The following is a 17,595-nucleotide window of genomic DNA, read 5'->3' on the forward strand; positions in this document are numbered from 1 at the left end:
GCGTGTTTACTCGACCCCCCCAGGCGGGATCATTGCCGGACGATCTTCTCCCACCCCCGATGCATCATGCGCTCGGTGGTGATTGATTCGATCGAAGGTATCCGCGGAATTCACATCCCTGGATACCATTTCCTTGTTCTCTTGTGTATGCTCCTTGATTGTTTTTGTCAGCAGACTCACCGTTTTTCCATTCTTCCCGGGTCGAAATTTTGGTTCGGAACCACCTTTCACGCTCGAAATCCTAACCAGCTGATAAAGGTCCATCGATTACGGTTGATTACGATAGAAATACAATAAATACGATCGAAACGTATGAAATCGAATTAAAAAGTAGGGCTCGGGACTTGAATTTTCTAGGTTCAGTTTCCTTCAACGTAGATTTGTACGAACCTTGGTAGGGTCAAATGTAGGCGTTAAATTTCGACTCGGGTTTATTTTAGTTTTCTTCGTAATAGTATCGTCACTCACAGGTTTGCTTCTGCCCCAGGCTTACCCTTCAGCTGCATGCTCATTTTCTACTCCGCGAAGCGTGCAGAGACGCTGTGGAAGAGTGGCTAATAGCTTCTAATGACGAAGTCAAGTCAACTTGCGTAATTTCGTACCCAGGTCTTCGTCATGAGCAACGAACGCCGCGAGAGGAGGTGGAAGTATCGCCGGTGCAACGAGGCGGCAAGATCGTCTTGTGTGACTCGGATCCAGTTGTGGGAACTTGCTTTAATCGTCAATGCTCGGCCAGTCGTTGAAAACGTCTTCATGCTTCACCTCGTGGGTTCTAACGCCAGTTTTCTGCCGCTCTCTTTGCATTGCGGGCCTGAAAAAGCACCTCCAACCTCCAATCTCGTTATACGAAATTACAGGGTTACGCCGTAAGAACAATCCAGTCTTGGCAATCTGCCGGACAAGGCTGTTCAGTGATGAAATCCATCCCTTTCGTGGAAAATACACACCATGATTCCAGGTGCGTTTCGCCGCGTTGGCTCCTTTGCACCGATGGAACTCTCCTTGCCACGCGATCCAGGATCATTAATAATTCCGCGTAGCGTGTACGTACAGGAATTGGAAAGGTACGATAGACTGGCAGGCAGGCAGGCAGGTATAACCTAATCAGTTTTCACTATACGTAGTGCCCTAGCGGTGGCCGCGCTCTGGCGTGTCTAATTGAGGCATAGGATCGTATGATGAGGGGGAGGAGAAGAACCGGGAGGGGGATGAGTGCTTTCTTTCATTTTTACCAGCGAAGAGAATTCCCGCGTCGCTCGAGGACCCCCGGCGTTAACGATGGGTAAATAGGTATGCGGGTGAAATGCGCGAATTCCTTGTTTATTGTTTCGCGTTCTCTCCTCTCTCGCAATACGCCTCCGTGCGCAATAATTACACGGGTGGGTAATCCAGGCAGGTGAAAACTTGAAAACGGTGAGAACTGAGAAGTACCGTCGCCGTAACAACAGCCGAAGCGTCGTTAATTCCAGGCGTTCGTATTCTCATCGACGAAATTCACTATGGCCGACGATCACAGATGGACCCTGTTACGATATGTGCGACAGGTGCGATCCTTCCCGTGCCGCAGAGCCGCCTCAGGCTGTGCTCCGGCCGGACACGATTCTATTAACCCGTTTTACCCCATTGCGTGGTATTATAAGGAAAATAACGTGGTATTACCGGGCAGCATTACGCCAGCCGGCTTCTACCGCGTGTTTCGCTTGCAGATCCGACGATCCGCGATTCCAAGCGACGGAAGAAAGGTGGAGCATGAGTCGAAATTTAACGCCTACGTTAAAGGAACTCCTACGCATGGCTTGACGGTAGTGAAGTAGGTTTTATCTCCATTAATTTGATGGTAAAAATGTTCGAAATTTACCGATTTGCCGAGTTTCAGGCTCAACGTAGGCCTTGCCCTTAGATTTTTAGGACTTGGAGAATCAACGTAGGATTTCTGGCCTCAGTTTCCTTCAAAGTAGGTTTATACGAACCGCGGTGGGGTCAAACGTAGGCGCTAAATTTGGATTCGGTACAGGAACCAGGCTGTGGCGAACCGTGGACGACCCCGTGTCGAAATTGATCAAGGACTGGTAGGAAAAATCAAAAACAAGAATATAATGGTTAGATCCAGGTTGATTGGCCTATGATTACGGGTAACCTGCGGCTTCGCTTCCATTTCAAATGTGCCGTGATCCGTCGGTCCGCCGGGTCGGATCAAGAAACGCTACCTGAGCCCGAGGCGATCAGCGAGCGTTCCGGGCAACTGCGCTGCGGCGCTACGCCGCAGGACGAAGCGATAAGTGGCCGGATCCCTCGATCCTCGATCGTCGCTCCCCGGCGACAGCGGCAGGTCGCGGTTTTCGGCCGATTTGGCCAGGGTGCTTGCGGGAGTGCATAAAAGCTCGCGTTTCACCTTCGCCGGCCATCTGCCGCCCCATCGACAATCGAGATAGAGGGATAATAGAGCCAGTTCGCGTGATCCTGCCGTGCCGGACAGCCCGGTGCCTTCTCCCCGAGTTCTCGTGCCAATGATTGCAGAGTACTCCGGAGTAGGATGTGACTCCTCGGCCGACACCGACGCGGTCCTGATGCCTAGGAGGCCGCTCTTTCTCCACCTTTTCTTTTTCCCTCTCACCTCTTTCCACTCGCCGTATGTACACACGGGCAAACGGTTCAGTCACCCGTCCGTCGCCCGATGCACGCCTCTTTGTTTTTCTCCTACTCCTACGAGGCTTCATTTTTCTCTCTCAAGCTCTATTCCTGGGCCTTTTTTGTTCCGCTTCTTTGTCCGCGCTTCTCGCTTTCTCTTTATCTGTCCGTACCGCGAGTTCCCTTCCGGCTCCTCGTACCTACGGAGCTACGCACCTATAAACGGCCCTTTTCCACCTTTCTCGCCGTCTCGTCGCCAACCCGGTACGGAAAATTTCCATCGAAGGAACGAACAGCCGATCTCTCGCGGCATTTATCCGCGCGCCAATCCTAACTCGCACTGCGCAATGGCAACGGTGGGCAGGTATGTGTGATTCCGAGAAAAGGAAACGAGCGGCTAATACCACCATTAAGTAAATTAAACCAATTACACTACTCGCCGAGAGAGGCCGCATCGTCGGATTCCCCGCGTAAATGCACCTCCCGCAGCCTCCTCTTCCTTCTCCTCGACGGCTGTCTCTGCGTCTCGATGTAGCCCCGGGGTATCATCGCGTCATCTCGACCGCCGTGTCCTCCGGGCAATTGTCAAACCCACATCGATTAAATAGCAATTACGACCGCAGCGTCTCTGACGCCACGGCGCCACGCGTTGCGATACCTTCAGGGAGGAGGATCGAGGAGCGAGGTAAGCTCCGCGCGTGACGGTCCACGGAATACGGGACGACGATTCTGTCGCAATTTTCTGCAAGCTGTGTAAAACGTAGATCTGTTGAAGAAAAAAAAAAAAAAAGAATAAACGAAACTAAAAAGGAATGGGAAACACCACCTTGAGCAACGCCGAGCCGCTTGATGATAAGAATTAATAAAATGTCATCAGTTTTGCGGTTTCGTTCCGAGAGGAGGTGTAATTCATTTCCACCCGTCGACGCGCAAACTTTTCGTATAAAAGCAAAGGGATACGGTGTCTACCCGGCGTTATATTATACGAGATTGTTATGTTGTCGTTGCAATGGGTGAGTAGCTCCCGCGGTCCCTTATCGCGATGTTTTTCGCTTTTCGACATCGGCGTATTCTCAATCCAGCTTTCCGTTTTTCGTTTTTGTTTTTCTTTTTCTTTTTTCTCATTATTTTTTGATCTTTTTTTTCTCCCTGCGTAGTTTGGGATACTTGTTTTGATCAACTGTACGCGCTGCCTCGGCCTCCAGAGGATCTCCAGGCAGGCTGGTTACTCCTACGAAAGACCAAAGGTTGAATTCTCTCTACCCTCGCCTCAGGAATACGGACCACCACCGGTGCAGAATTATCCCAGCTACAATTACCCTCAGCCCCCTGCTTACAACTATCCTTCACCTTCGCCTCCACCCCCACCCCCACCCCCGCCACCTCCACCACCTCCTCCTCCACCACCACCACCACCGCCTCCACCACCTCCTCCACCACCTCCTCCGCCTCCACCTCCACCTCCACCCCCGCCTCCCCCTCCTCCCCCACCACCACCAACATATTTGCCTCCAGCTCTTCCACCCTCGCCTCCGCCCCCGCCACCGCCTCCACCTCCACCTCCACCTCCTCCGCCCCCTCCTCCTCCGCCCCCTCCTCCTTCGCCGACCCCAAGTCCAACTCCGCGTCCAATATCAACACCAGCACCGACATATCTGCCCCCTGTTCGATCCCACCCAGCAAGTGCATCGAGTTCCGCAAGTGCGAGCGCGTCGGCGAATTATGGATTCAATAAAACACCATCCGTGACGATCGCTCGTCCACAATCGACCGCGTCTGCATCGTCTTCGGCATCGTCGCCTAGTTATAACTATCCGACACCTGCGCCCCCGAAAATCCCAGCTCCGTCGCCGCCGCCGAGAACCTATTTGCCTTCGTCGCTTCCGTCGCCTCCGTCGCCTCCGCCGACGCAGAGCAGGAAATACTTGCCACCTAGTGGATAGTCGGAAAATATTATGTATGCTGCGAGGGGCGAAAATTTGATTATGATAAACGGTAATTTGATCCCGATAATGACATGTGCGATTGCAATCTGTATCGAATTGTTCATTGATAGTTTTTCGACTCTGTATATCTAATTGTACGATTGACGAGGAGTAGAGGATCTCGAAATAAACGATTAGAGAAATTTTATTTTGAAAATGAAATTGAAGAAAGGACTAACGGTATTTCATTGTTTTACTTTATTTTCACTGTTAAATACAACACAAATATTGCTACTGTTATTATCATTACTATTTCTACACCGTGGATACCACGTATAATGAACACCATTTGTACGATATAATATAATAACTAGTGACTACTGTTGGTATCACAGCTTTTATTCAGGTAGACATTCGTAATGTCAGTCTTAGTAAATGTAACTAATACAGGTAAATCTCTTGTTAAGTAATTGTTATGAGAGAAAATAGCTATTTTCGCATCAAGGGCGTAAAGTTTTTACACCCTAGTGCGATCCGCCGCACGAGGGTGTAAAGTGTTATGCCCGCGATGCGAACAGTATTTTTCGTCCTACGTAGGCGTAAAACAAGATCTTACGATCCGGGCGCGGGCGTAAAATTCCGTTTTACGGCCTACCGAGGCGAAAAATGTATTTCGGTTTCATTACACAAGTTGTCTCGCCTCTGGTCGATCGATCGATCGATCGATACATGCGTACATATATTATAATATGTATAATATGTAGTATAATATATATTATAATATAGGTATGTAGTATACAATGCACGTATGTACGTATATACGTACAGATACGGGAAATAATCGATGATTGCATTTTCGAATTAAAAATATACGCAGATTTCACTCTAAACACAGAAACAATAGTGTTTCAAGTATCGTGAAACACGTGATAAATGTGAACTGCTTTACGGCCGACCATATCCCAATCAGCTAGTTCAACGCGTCTAGCAAGAAATGGCAGCGAAATAAATTCTTTATGCCTTCAACGAGTTATCGCCGATCCGTCGATCGATCGTCGTATCGAAAGATGCAAAGATTTGAGTAAGAAAAAAAAAAAAAAAGAAACAAATGTCATCACCGTTGCTTTCATACTTGTTTTTGTCCGAATGAAAAAAAAAAATTACACTTTGGTCGAAACCGAAATACGCACGAATTACTGATTGGGTAATATCAACACAATAGGAATGAAGAATTCAAATCATGTTTTGTCAATTTATACTTGTCGCAAGATTCTCTGACGTAACTCTTCGTCACCTTAATAAATTACAATTGATCAAATCAATTTCACTCTCCTGAGATCTAGACTCGAATCTCGCTTCACGAGTAACAGTCGATTATCACATGGTCAAGTCAAGTCCTCGGCTTGATTTAATTAGCGTACAATATGCGAATATAATACGACACCTACTTGTCCAAGGTGAATCTAACTTAGCTATACGATAACATAATCTAGTTCTATCTATACGTGTTAATAATTCAGTTTCTATATCAAGCCTCGACGCAATAAAAAAGAAAACAAGAAGAAAGAAAGATTAGGATGACACCGTATCGTCACCGTTTTAAGTAGAATCATTTCCTCTGTCGCGTTTGAAAAAAAGGGATCGACTCAAAATTTGAGGTAAAAAACAAAAAACTTAATCTTCTATTCGTCGTCAAAAACTAAACAATAATCTCGGTGAAGTGGCTGGTCGACTCGGATGCCGTTCCTTGGTCTACTCCTCGTCACAATCCGACAATTTGTCCAGCGCGTCGTAGGACTTGCATTGAACGATATATCTGAAACGAGATAAGGAGGCATAAAAGAAAAAAAATAAATAACCGTATGAGAACGAACCGTCAACCAGACTTAATTATAGATACAGTAAAATTAAAAAGCAGAAGCAGAAGCAGATAAAAGCGTGCGAGTGTCAGAGAATGTTAGGAGCGATTAGAACGATAGGAAAGCGTGCTGACTGACCAACAAGTAATGGCTTCGTTATCGCAACAAGTGAGCAGAGTGCGTCGTGAATTGTTTAAGAACCGTTTATTGTGAGTCGGATCCCTGCGTCCGACGTGGAGTATCAAGTCGCCCGGTTTTGCGGCCTTGAATGCTTGGAGGGCCTTGGCGTGGGTGAGTCCGTTCATGGGTAGTCCGTTGATGGCGAGAATCTCGTCCCCTGCTCTGAGAGTGCCCTCCTCGGCAGCCTGTCCGCCCTGCATCACGTCCTTGACGAATATTCCCATAGATCCCTTGGAGCTGTCCGACCCGCCGACGATCGAGAATCCCAATTTCTTGGTGGCACCCTTCCTCAGAGTGACGGTGAGCAGGTTTACCGAAAGACTGGTTGCCCGTCGGCCGAAATTGGCACCGGGCATGTTCTGGTTCCGCTTCTTAACCACCTGGAACTTCTTCATTCCGGTAAGTGTCTTGGCGGGTATGGGAGACGCCGGCTTCTCAAGGGGCTCCAGCTGGTCCATCGTGTTCACGGAAACGGTCTTTCCGTCCTTGGTCAAGGCCCCGACCACCTCACATTGGGCCTGGTCGGCCCCCGAGTTGGGCCGCTTCAGTTTCCAGACGTCGGACTCGCTGCGCGCCCGGGACATGACGACGTCCCCCCAGGTGTCGCCTAGTTCGCCGAAGGCGAAGGTGGGCTCCCTGGCTATCTGGAGTTCGACGGTACCCGAGCAGCTTCGAACCGCGGTCCGCGCTTCAACCGCCGACATTCCGCGTAGCCGGCGACCGCACACCCTGACGATTTCGTCACCGACTCTGATCTGCCCACCCTTGGCTGCCTCCCCGTCGACGTCGACCTTCGAGACGACGTAAAACGGCCGCGCGGCCTCGCGCCTCTCGATGGCGACCCCGAGACCACCGGGCTTCTCGACGAGCAGCTTCATGGTCTTCAACTCTCGGCGTACCAACCCCTTCGTGGGATTGGCGTTCGACCTCGTCACCTCCGACGCGCATTCCTGCTCCTGACGCTTAGCCGCATTCTCCTCTGACTCGAAGCCCGACCTCGATCGCTTCGGGCTGTAGTAGCAGGGTGCGTTAGCCGCGTCATCGACTGGCAGTCGGCCCTTGGTTGCGGGGGGGCTGTCCTTGCAGGGGGACGCGGCGTTGTCCAGCAGATGAAGAAGACTGGTATTGGAGTTGCAGCGGTTTCTCGGGACCAGTTTAGCCCCGGGTCTAATCGGCGTTACGGAATTGCACAGGACACTTTGGAGCCGCAGGTGGTTCGGAAAAGGCACCGGGGGCTCCGATTTTCGAGAAGTCAAGGGAGCCTCGAAACTCGACGAAACTGTACTTCCGATCCCGGAACTCTTCGAGGACATTTTGCTCATTGCGAATGTCCGGTCGGCGAGTTCGTCCCGTGGTTCTGACCTCGAAGGTGACATTGGCATGAAGGTGTCCTCGTCGCAGCTGTCCGTCTCGTCACCGTCGTCGTCGTCGTCCAGATCCCCGTACATGAGTATCGTAGTTTGCGTCGTGGCGGAATGGTTGAGAGGATCGTCTCGAGGGCAAGCTGAATTCTGGGAATACGGAGCTTCCGCTATTCTTCGAGGATTGTTGTTGTTGATGTTGTTGTTGTTCTTTTTAGGAGTACTCGCCATCGATAAATCTATACCGTGATAGTCGTCCGAGGTTATGGAGAAGCTTCGCACCCGATTCGTCCTCTCGGATCCCGCGTTTGAACCCGAGGACGCCAATGGCATAACTAATTTTCCACTATCCGGAGAATCTGCTCCTGTTCTCGTACTGTCGGAATCGTAACCGCTCTCGTCGCAGCCCACTCTTAATCCGCTCATCAGTTCCTCCAATCCGTTCAGCGGTGTCATCGACGAGACTGCCGACGATGCCGATGACGAAGAAGACGCGGACGATCTGACAGCTTCACCACTGTTGGGAAATAGCACGAAACAGTTAGTCGTCTTTGCCGAAATCCACTCTGCATTGGGCATTTACAATTTTATACAATGGACATCGTTTCTGACATGCAATTAATCCGAAAATCATGGATACTGGTGATAATCGAATTAAGGTATTATTGGACAAACCAAAAGTGAGAATATTAAACACTTCGCGATAGAATAAAAATCTGAGTTTGTGAAGATAATTAGTTATGAATGGTAATAATGCCAAAAAGTTGTTGATAATATGTTCGAACAAACATTTGAGTTACAAATCTGTTGTGAAAATTTTGTCTTCTCGTATAAAATGAATTCATCGATTTTTCTGGATATTTATGATTTTTTTGGAAACTTCGGAGATTTTGAATAACCAGTTTTCGAGAATTGAAAAAATGGAAAATTATTGGAAGCGGAATTATGGAAAATCGCCACTAATTCCAAAAAAATTCATCGTTATTCAGAAAAATCAATGAATTCATTTTATATGAGATAAAAAAATGTCACTAGTGATTTGTTGCAGAAATTTCTGCTTAAACAGTTTATTAACATCTTTTTAGCATTATTATTACTCGAAATGAATTATCTTATCAACTTGGTCGTGATTAACTTTTTTCGGATTCTTATCTCGGCGTAAACTGTTCGATATTCTCAGAGAGACTCACTTTTGATCGGTAATATCCGTCCAATAATACCTTAAACCTTCGACCGCAGTTGAGAGGAGAACATCTAACGGACATTTTTCTGGTTCTCTGCAGCTAAAGGGAAGGGTCTGAGCCCCTCAAGGTTTCATTTCGCTCCGACAGACCTTTCTCGCGAAGCCGATTGCCGACTGAAGAGATTCCTCTTAACGAACGAGAGTTGATGGCTCTGATTCTCCGCGGCCGCAGAGTGACTCGATGACTCGACGATCATGGAAGAGGGTCTAGAGTTCGAAGCGCAGCGTTTGGCAGCCTCGAGGGTGAACCTTGCGAGATCTTCGCCCTCTTTGGTCTTGAGGATGTCCTGATTGGTGAGTATGAAGTCGAGGACGCGCTGCTGCTCCTGAAGGTTCTGTATGCTCCTGCTCAGCTGGTTTTTCTTGCCGCGTAGGGTTTCCTGGTTCCTGTAATCCGCCCCGATGCCATTGACGCCACCCTCCTCAAGCGACTCGGCATTCCTCAGGGTCATCATCGAGCCGCTTCCCTCGCTCAAGGCCTTGGCCATCCTGTACCGATCGGCCAAAAAATTCGGTTCTTCCTCGCTGATCGTCGCGCTGCGCGCTATGACGTCGAGAGCGATTGAACTCGTGCTGCGTTCTCCGGTGCGAAAGAGATTCCTCAAGGATTCCACACGAGAGATTCTCTTCGGCTTGAGAAATTCCACCGTCGATGGTGAGTTCTGAATAGAGAGAAAAAACAAAACGAGGAATGACAGAGCATTAGAATGGCTTGTTCAGAGTAGGTATATACAACGAATTCCTGCAGGGGAAGCTTTAAAAGTGTGATAAATTGACCCGGTTTCGAAGCGCTGTACGGGAATAGGCGAACGGCTTCTCGGAATTTGATTAGGGAAGCTCGGTGCTCTGGAATTTGGTAGATATCTTTCATGTTCTTGATTTTTACCGTCAGCGCGACGAATCTCAAAGCATAATTGAATAACGCCAAAGAGTGTTTCTCGAAAAGTAAAACATATTTGAAGATTAGAAAATTATGCTCATCAGTCATGCTTTTCGTCAATGAATAAGAATAATAATCTTTTTTCAATTCATCTACCTTTTGCTTGTCGTCGGAAACGGGCTCGGAATTATCCGCCTGTCTGTTGGGACTCCAATGTCGACGTCTTCTCCCGGAGACAGCGAGAAGCTCCGAGCTGTCGGACCTCTTAAGCTGGTCCCATCGCCTTCCCACTTTCCGCCCCCACGTGGATATGCCTGCGGCAAAATGGGATGATCGTTAAAACGAACGATCGTTTTCCGAAAGGGGCAAGGGCTAAATTTACGAACCTTTCCTGGCCGAGTTGGAGGACTGGAGGTTGGCGGTCGTCTGGTTCCCACCGTCCTGGACAATCTCGGTGTCGGACTTTCGCCTCCCTGAATTTTCCGACTCGACTTCCGGCTCCGTTTCCGCCTCGAGTTCTTCCCGATCTTCGCTGACAGCCGGTACCGCATCCTGGGGAATCGGCGTCGCCGACACAAGCTGCGGACTCGTGTCCGAGCAGCGTCTCTTGAACAGCCGCATCCTGGCTCCTCACCACTTTCCAGCTGAAATAAAGTGTGCAACAATTTAGCGATTATCTCCCGGAGTGGTGCTCGGTTACGCAAAGAGCGGGATCACGGGGCTGCGATTAACGGTGCATCGTTCATCCGATCGGTAATAGCCGATCAGCCACGAGGCTGGGCTCGAATCCGAAGCGATCACTTTCTACACAGGCATTCCACCGGTTTAGCAACGCTTCCTACAACCCAGTACCCTCTCTCTCTCTCTATCTCTGTAACTCCTTGTTATCCCGGTGTGGAAACACGACTGCAGCAAGTCGACGGTGGGCAGCCGGGTTCACGCGAGTCCCGGTGCAGTATCCGTAGGCGCTAAATTTACGGAGTTCAATAGGAAGGAGTGGTTCTCGGTTCTCGCTTACCCCGTGCAGACGACGCCTCCGCACCCAGCGTCAAACGCACCGGCGGCAAGAGCCTGGAAATCACCGTCGAAGGTGCGGAAAAAACGTAAAGACAATCTTTCCTCGCCCCGATGAGCGGAGTGGCCGACCTCCTCCGGTGTAACCACCGAGCGGTTTCATCCGGCGTCTCGCTCGCTTCTCGACGACCGGTTTTCAGGTTCGTTTAGTCTCTAGAATGGGAGCCGCTGGGCTCGCGGTGTCCAGGAATAAACTAGCCGCGCCGCAAGACTATTATCCGAGATAGAGGACCTCGAGCTTCGCGTCTCTCGCTTATTTCGCCTCGCAGGAAGTTGGAATATCCGGTCGCGTTTATTCTGGTATACAGAGAGATTGCGTCGAAGTCCTCCATTGGCGCTACGCGACACAGTCGTCCAGTCATTCAGTCATTCGGTCATTCAGTCAGCTTCGCGGCTCGGACCCAACTAAATTGGTTCACCTGCCGTTCTTCTTGTTCCCTCCCTCGCTCCTCGTTTCCTTCCCCCGATTCTCTGTGGCAATCCTCCGTAACGGTCCACTGCTGGCGTGTAACACCGCGAGGCAAGGCCCAGAGACTCGAATCCTCGTCTATAATCTACCTGCCCTGCTCTTCGCGTCGGGCCACCTACCGTGCCTCTCCGGAGCAAGGTTGAATTAAATACAGTTATACTTCCAAGCGTGTTGTTTTTAACAAATTCTAACTCCGAAAAACGCCGCTCGATCAGGACCTCGGCTCCAGAGCCTCAGGTTTGCGCTTTTGCGCAAGGTGCGTGCAGGTGTGGCCGCAACACGGTTGTTGTACGAGAAAAAATAAATAAATTAAAACAAAAAACGCCTACGGTTGTCGGAGTCTTTTTCTTTTCAAACCCCTTTTGTTCATTGACTCAGCGTTTGTCATGTTCTCTTCACCAGATTCCCAACTCCTGCGGACAGCGATCAGCAAGTTCGCCGGCACCTCCCAGTGCCAGAGGAGTGTTTGTATCAGTGTTAAAAATGATTTTGAATTAAGTAAAAATTTACTGCACAAAATAGTTGTCAATTTTCGAAATCAGGTCGCAAATTTACAAATTCTGTTCAGCGACGTAAATTACGGTGTATTTGTCTTAAATTAACAATGAAAATTTTTGATTTCACTGAAGTTTATAGCAAAAATTACGAAAAAAAAAAATAACTTGAATAAAACTTGCAATAAAGTGTAGAAAATTTCATTCGGAAATTTTTTTTAACAGTGTGATATTTTTTCTACACTGTGAACCCGAGTATCTCTCTCTCTCTCTTTCTCTCTCTCTCTGCCCCTTTGGCTGAGTAGTAATAATAATTAAGGCTCTCCGGGACGCGTGTATCTAGTCATCGGCCAATATTGTACGTATATCTCGAAACGCAATTCGACGACCGGAATTTAATGAATCGGTTATACGAATCGCGGGGAAGTTGTTGTGCAATCGGTTTAATCGTCCCCCTCGATCTTGGTTCAAGGTGTTTATTTCCATGATTCAAAGGCACGTGGGTATCAAACACGAGGTTAACAAAAGCACCGTATCCTGAGTGAATCACGATATAAATCACGAGCAAATTTGCGGTCAGAGAGTCTAATCGCGCCGAGTGCTTATCTTTGGCAAACAGCTCGAGGACTCGCAATGATGCGGTGAATTAATAACGTATCTGCGTTACGTATGTATGTGTGATGTTGTTGTTTTTCTTTCTCTTATTTTCGCGCAATCGCTTCGCTCCTTATCTCGGTCTCGACGTTTGTCACTATCAAGCTGTCGTTGGTTTCCTTCTCTCTTCGTTTACTCACCGCGACGCTGTGCGAAAATACAACGCTGTCACCATGCATGCGATGACCTATTCCTCGGGATACGTACGTCGCGCAGCCTTAGAGCCGGCCATGCACCGCAAGTGCATTAAGCATCGCGCATGGGAGACGAGAGGATAGTTTTACTTTCTAAGATGAAAATAAAGGAAAACGAGAAACTGGCGCTGCTACCGCGCTCGGTAAGCGGTGACCGAAATAACGCGGCACAAATTTCGTTTCGGATACGCTACATGTATGCAGTAGGATACGCGATCTCGAGGCGGTCGGTATTCGGATCGAGTTTACGGTCTGGCATTCCGATACATCTGGTATTGTTGTTGCCCTGAATTTAACGATCCACCCGCAGCTTATCTGCGTCTGCTACCGAGCTTCGGCTGGATGGAGAAAAAATAAATAAAGATGATAAAAGAGAGAAAAAAAAGAAGGAGAGAGAAAGAGGAAGAAAAATGGAAAACTACTTTCCACCCGATTCGTGCGCGCTGCACATGTGTTACACACGCAGCTGCTGGAGGAGGTTGTGTGGCTGCGTCAGGATACGCTCCGAATAGCCCAACTCGCGTACTCGATGCTCGTCCAACTGGCCATATTATACTACACGCATGCCTGGGTGCACGTGAAATAAAAAAGACCCTCTTGAAACTCGCGCAAGGTGCTCCGTTAGGGTCGTTCATTCTTTAACTTTTTTCTTTCTTTAAGGTGCCACTCGAAAAATTTGTAACAATTACGGAAAAAAATCTTCCTAAGGAGGTGTTGGGAAAATATTTAGCGGACGATAACAATTATTGTTATATTTTTTATTTATTTTTAAGTCTACACTTTACAGGCTTGTATGTATGTTAGTTTATTTTTTTCGTATCGTGGTCTGATTAATCATTGTTCATAAAAATCAGTACCGGAAACGAAACAGGGACATCAAGGTGATGCGATACTTTTATTTCAGTGCCAAAAACTGTTATCCAAATTTCATCGAGAGGATTAATCTTTCGGGTGAAAGACGATGACAGCCAACTGCCGGATTGTTGGGCGCAGTTTCATGTTGAAAATAAACAATATTACAATAAGCAGTAGCGATTACTAATTGCTAAATATTTTCCTAGCTCCTCCAGATTTTAGGACAGTTTATTTTTCAGTATTTATCACAAATTTTTCGAGTGGAACCTTAAAGAAAACACCACATAGTTATAAAATGAACCACGCAAGCTGCTCCTTGCCGCCAACGCACCGTGAGAAAATCCATCCGAAGCCGTAGAAACCCGAAGCCATGCGGCCTGCGCCGCGTACCTTGCTCCTTTATACTGCCAAATCTGCTTCTTTCGGGCATCGCGAGGGTCAGGTGCGGCTCCGAGGGCAACAAAACGGACAGAGGCGAAGGGAATCCCGAATTAATCCCAACGACCGATCGGTGAACGACCTTTATCCGGTCTCGCTGCAGGTATAAAGTCGCTCGGACGATTATAAATCCCTTTGAAACGGTATTCGGGCCCTTTTCTGTCGTAATAGGTACTCGACACGTGTAATCGTCCGTGCCTGCCAGAGGATCCTTACGGAATTGCGAGCCGTTGTAAAAGGTCCTCGTTAATTCCATGGTCCTCGAGAATTGTACTTTGATTACGGCAGGGACATTAGCTTGGGAGTAGCCGATCAGTTTTTGTACGAAAAATCATGAAAAATGGTTCGGTTCAACGGTCGGTGCGAGGCGTGTAGGTGTGCCTAAGGGATAATCGAAAACGCGTAACTGCGGAACGAACGATTCCGCGTGAACGCGACTCGGCGAGGCCGGAGGATTAATCGAAGGACGGGCGAAACCGAAGCAGTATCACAATACTCGGCGAGTCGCGCAAGCTGCCACGCGGCGTATAAACAACATGCATAGATGACTGATCGTGAGGGAATTACGACTTTCCGAGAATCGAGTGTACCAAGGTGTAATACACCTTCGATGTGCGAGGTACACCGCGAATCACGTGACTCTCACACTCACGGTAAACATTATCAACCTTATTTCCACGCTGTTACGAAGCGGTCGGAGAAATTGGCCGCCGGTTAAAGCTCCGAATGGTCGAAACTCTGAACCGTCGAGATTTCGAATGGTCAAAATTCCGAGACGTTAAAAACCTTCGCAGTTTCGATAAACGCTTCGTAACGTACATGGGAGAGTTGACGACATTCGGAGTTTTGATCATTCCGAATTTTGACCGTTCGGATAATGGTCTGTCTACGTAAAACGTCCGGAATCCTGCAGGACCTCGAAGGATACAGCGGATCGCAACGCCACCCACCGACCATTACCTTCGCGGGGTCGTTGCCCGGTTATGTCATTTATTTTCACCGATCCCTTCCTACAGTTTTGCTTTTGAAACCATGATTTTCGCTCCTTTCGTGTGATTTTTTTTTTTTTGTGTTTTTTCGAACCGAGCACCGAGTTTTTCATCTCGGCTTAATTATTCGTGTAGTTTAATTTCCCTGAAGGTGTATATCGCGCCGATTTTGATAATTACATGATCAGATCTCGGGACCGTTTCAACGGTCAACACAAAGGATCGCCATTGCTCGAACGGTTCGCGAAAGGTGAACAGGTTTCTTTGGTTAATCAAATTTTTCATTAGCCCGGGTCGACTCGCAGCGAGCGAAAGTAGGCTACCACCACATCGGAGATCACGCACGGCGATGAGTTCGACTAAGTTGTACAGTCAGGGAAATCGTTGACTCCGGATTTGTACCGGCGGCGTAAAAACGTCGCGACAAAGAGTGCGTGAGCATCTGAATTGCTCCTGGCGCATGATGACTATAATGATTCGGCGATTCCGTTCGGTATACTCACATTCTGCACGCCGCACGGCTTCTCGACCAGTTTCTAACGGTGTCGCGAAGCAAAAGCGAGCCGAGAATAGACCGATCACCGCGATCGCTGTCATGGCAGACCAGCGGCAGTCTCTGCGTGTTATTAAAGATGCACGCAGCCGCGGGGAGAGAAAAATTTAAGAAACGAACAAGAGAGAACGGAAACGGAACAGTCGAAGTGTGCGAAATGCGAAAAAGCAACTCACGTTTTTGGTTAAAACATTCAAGCACCTCCTCCGCAGCCTCCTCGATGCGCCAATCGGGATTATAATTATCTCCTCACCGAGCGCGATCGCGTTCTCCAATTTTACAATCGCACCTTCAGCCAAAATTATAGGTAAGTATTATATATTGTACCGAGGTACCGTGACGACACAGAGAAAAACCGAGAAACTACACCTCGTGAAAAAAGAAAACAACTTGAAAATCCACACTTATCGCAGCCTGCATCAGGCGGCAACCCGGCGAAGAGCCTCGTTCGCAATATCGTACCGAATGAACCTCGCGTCGCCGCAGCTCTTCGAGGACTGAGCCGGTGCGGGGCACCGAGGTTCACTCGCCCGGAGGGCGTTCCCCGTTCCCCGTTTCCCGTTTCGCAGTCACCTCACCGGCGGCGCCCTTGTTCGTCATTCTCGAGGGTGGAAGTTTGATGTCGTTTCGAAATGCCACCCCGAATGTGCCCGAGTCGAAATTTACCACCCAGAAATCTTACGTTGATCCTCTAAGAATGATAAGAATTGAAGAAGAAACCCGACGTCGAAACTCCAACTCCTAAAAATTAAAGTGCCAAAACCTAGTTTGACGCTCTTGGTAGACGATTGAACCTATTTTCTACAATTTGATTTGATACGTCGTAATCGTATCTTTTGTACTTCTACCGTAATCGATCGTTAAAGCGTTGAAGGAAAGTTCCAAACGAGCAGGTTTGAAGGAGGTTCCAAACATACCCTACTTTGAGCCTAATCTCGGCAAATCGGTAAATTTCGGAAATTTTTATCGTCAAATCAGGGTCCGATATCGCCTTGAAATCGAACCTACTTTATTGTCCTTCAGCCCTACGTAATAGCTCTTTTAAAGTAGGTGCTTTAAATTTCGTCTCTGATGGAAAACGGTTTCTTTGGGATTCGGGGAGCTCGTCTCCAGCTCCTCGGGTAATGATCAACCGATTATCCTGTCCTTACGCAGGCAGGTACAAACAAAGTACGATTTTCTTCGCAGTTACGAGTATCTCGATGTACGTGCAGAGAAGGAGAGATCGCGAGTCGGCTGGAATCGTCGGCTCGAAAACTCCCGGCGATCTCGATGGGCGAGGAGAACAGGTTCTAGATTCATTCACGACTCGCCGAGCCGAGAGACTTGCCGCTGATGCTGCTGCTGAAGGCCTTGAGAATACACGGTAAAAAGTACGTTTTGTATCTTTCTCACTCTACGAAGTAGCCAAGAGTCTAGATTCACCGACCGTTTCGCGAATGAAAAATTACACCGACGATTGTTGTTGCATGAGGGATACGAGGAGCATGAGACAAAAAACATAAGAATAAAAAAAAAAAAGAAAAAAAAAGAAAAGAAAAAGAAATATTTACCGGACAGAGAATTCCTGGGTACCTAAAAATGGTTGCCTCGATGCCGTCGCGTCGTGGCGCTTTGGCCAATTTCTACGATATAATCTATAATGGATTTCTGCCCACGTCAGACGGATAACATTCTATGCTGGCGCAAAATAGAAAAAAAAAAAAAAAAAATAACAGAAACAAAACAAAGCTTATGACAATTTATTCACACAACGTTTAATGGTTTTATGATCGTATTGGGATTTCTTAAGCTTCGAT

The 17,595-nt window shown here is 48.1% G+C and overlaps 2 protein-coding genes across 5 annotated transcripts; both read right to left on the minus strand.

Annotated features, from left to right (window-relative positions):
- Nucleotides 1-3,967: 3,967 nt before the first annotated feature.
- On the minus strand, nucleotides 3,968-4,678 carry LOC124187093 (glycine-rich protein DOT1-like). The gene is made up of 2 exons (XM_046579345.1): nucleotides 4,501-4,678; nucleotides 3,968-4,290 (listed from the first exon to the last, which is right to left on the minus strand). The coding sequence occupies exons 1-2, from the start codon at nucleotides 4,676-4,678 to the stop codon at nucleotides 3,968-3,970; spliced, it is 501 nt and encodes a 166-aa protein (XP_046435301.1).
- A 131-nt stretch (nucleotides 4,679-4,809) lies between these two features.
- LOC124186789 lies at nucleotides 4,810-16,272 on the minus strand. 4 transcript variants are annotated; one of them, XM_046578790.1, is made up of 7 exons: nucleotides 16,166-16,272; nucleotides 15,973-16,085; nucleotides 10,463-10,720; nucleotides 10,233-10,390; nucleotides 9,287-9,858; nucleotides 6,551-8,470; nucleotides 4,810-6,369 (listed from the first exon to the last, which is right to left on the minus strand). In XM_046578790.1, coding segments are annotated over exons 3-7 (2,886 nt in total). In that variant the 5' UTR covers nucleotides 10,698-10,720; nucleotides 15,973-16,085; nucleotides 16,166-16,272; the 3' UTR covers nucleotides 4,810-6,368. The 4 variants fall into 4 exon arrangements, with proteins under 4 accessions (XP_046434746.1, XP_046434745.1, XP_046434744.1 ...); XM_046578789.1 differs by having other exon boundaries at nucleotides 6,614-8,470; nucleotides 15,973-16,272; XM_046578788.1 differs by having other exon boundaries at nucleotides 15,973-16,272.
- Nucleotides 16,273-17,595: the final 1,323 nt, after the last annotated feature.

The sequence above is a fragment of the Neodiprion fabricii genome, chromosome 7, assembly GCF_021155785.1.
Source record: "Neodiprion fabricii isolate iyNeoFabr1 chromosome 7, iyNeoFabr1.1, whole genome shotgun sequence".
NCBI lineage: Eukaryota > Metazoa > Arthropoda > Insecta > Hymenoptera > Diprionidae > Neodiprion > Neodiprion fabricii.

What these genes read in the sequence shown, in the direction of transcription:
- LOC124187093 (XM_046579345.1), bottom strand. Translation starts at nt 4,678, where the DNA reads ATGAACAATTCGATACAGATTGCAATCGCACATGTCATTATCGGGATC. An exon ending in AGGCGACGGAAGCGACGAAG is followed by an intron (nt 4,291 to 4,500) that starts GCAAATAGGTTC and finishes GGGATCGAACAG; the next exon opens with GGGGCAGATATGTCGGTGCT.
- LOC124186789 (XM_046578790.1), bottom strand. Translation starts at nt 10,697, where the DNA reads ATGCGGCTGTTCAAGAGACGCTGCTCGGACACGAGTCCGCAGCTTGTG. An exon ending in CTCCAACTCGGCCAGGAAAG is followed by an intron (nt 10,391 to 10,462) that starts GTTCGTAAATTT and finishes ATTTTGCCGCAG; the next exon opens with GCATATCCACGTGGGGGCGG. An exon ending in CAATCGGCTTCGCGAGAAAG is followed by an intron (nt 8,471 to 9,286) that starts GTCTGTCGGAGC and finishes ATTTCCCAACAG; the next exon opens with TGGTGAAGCTGTCAGATCGT.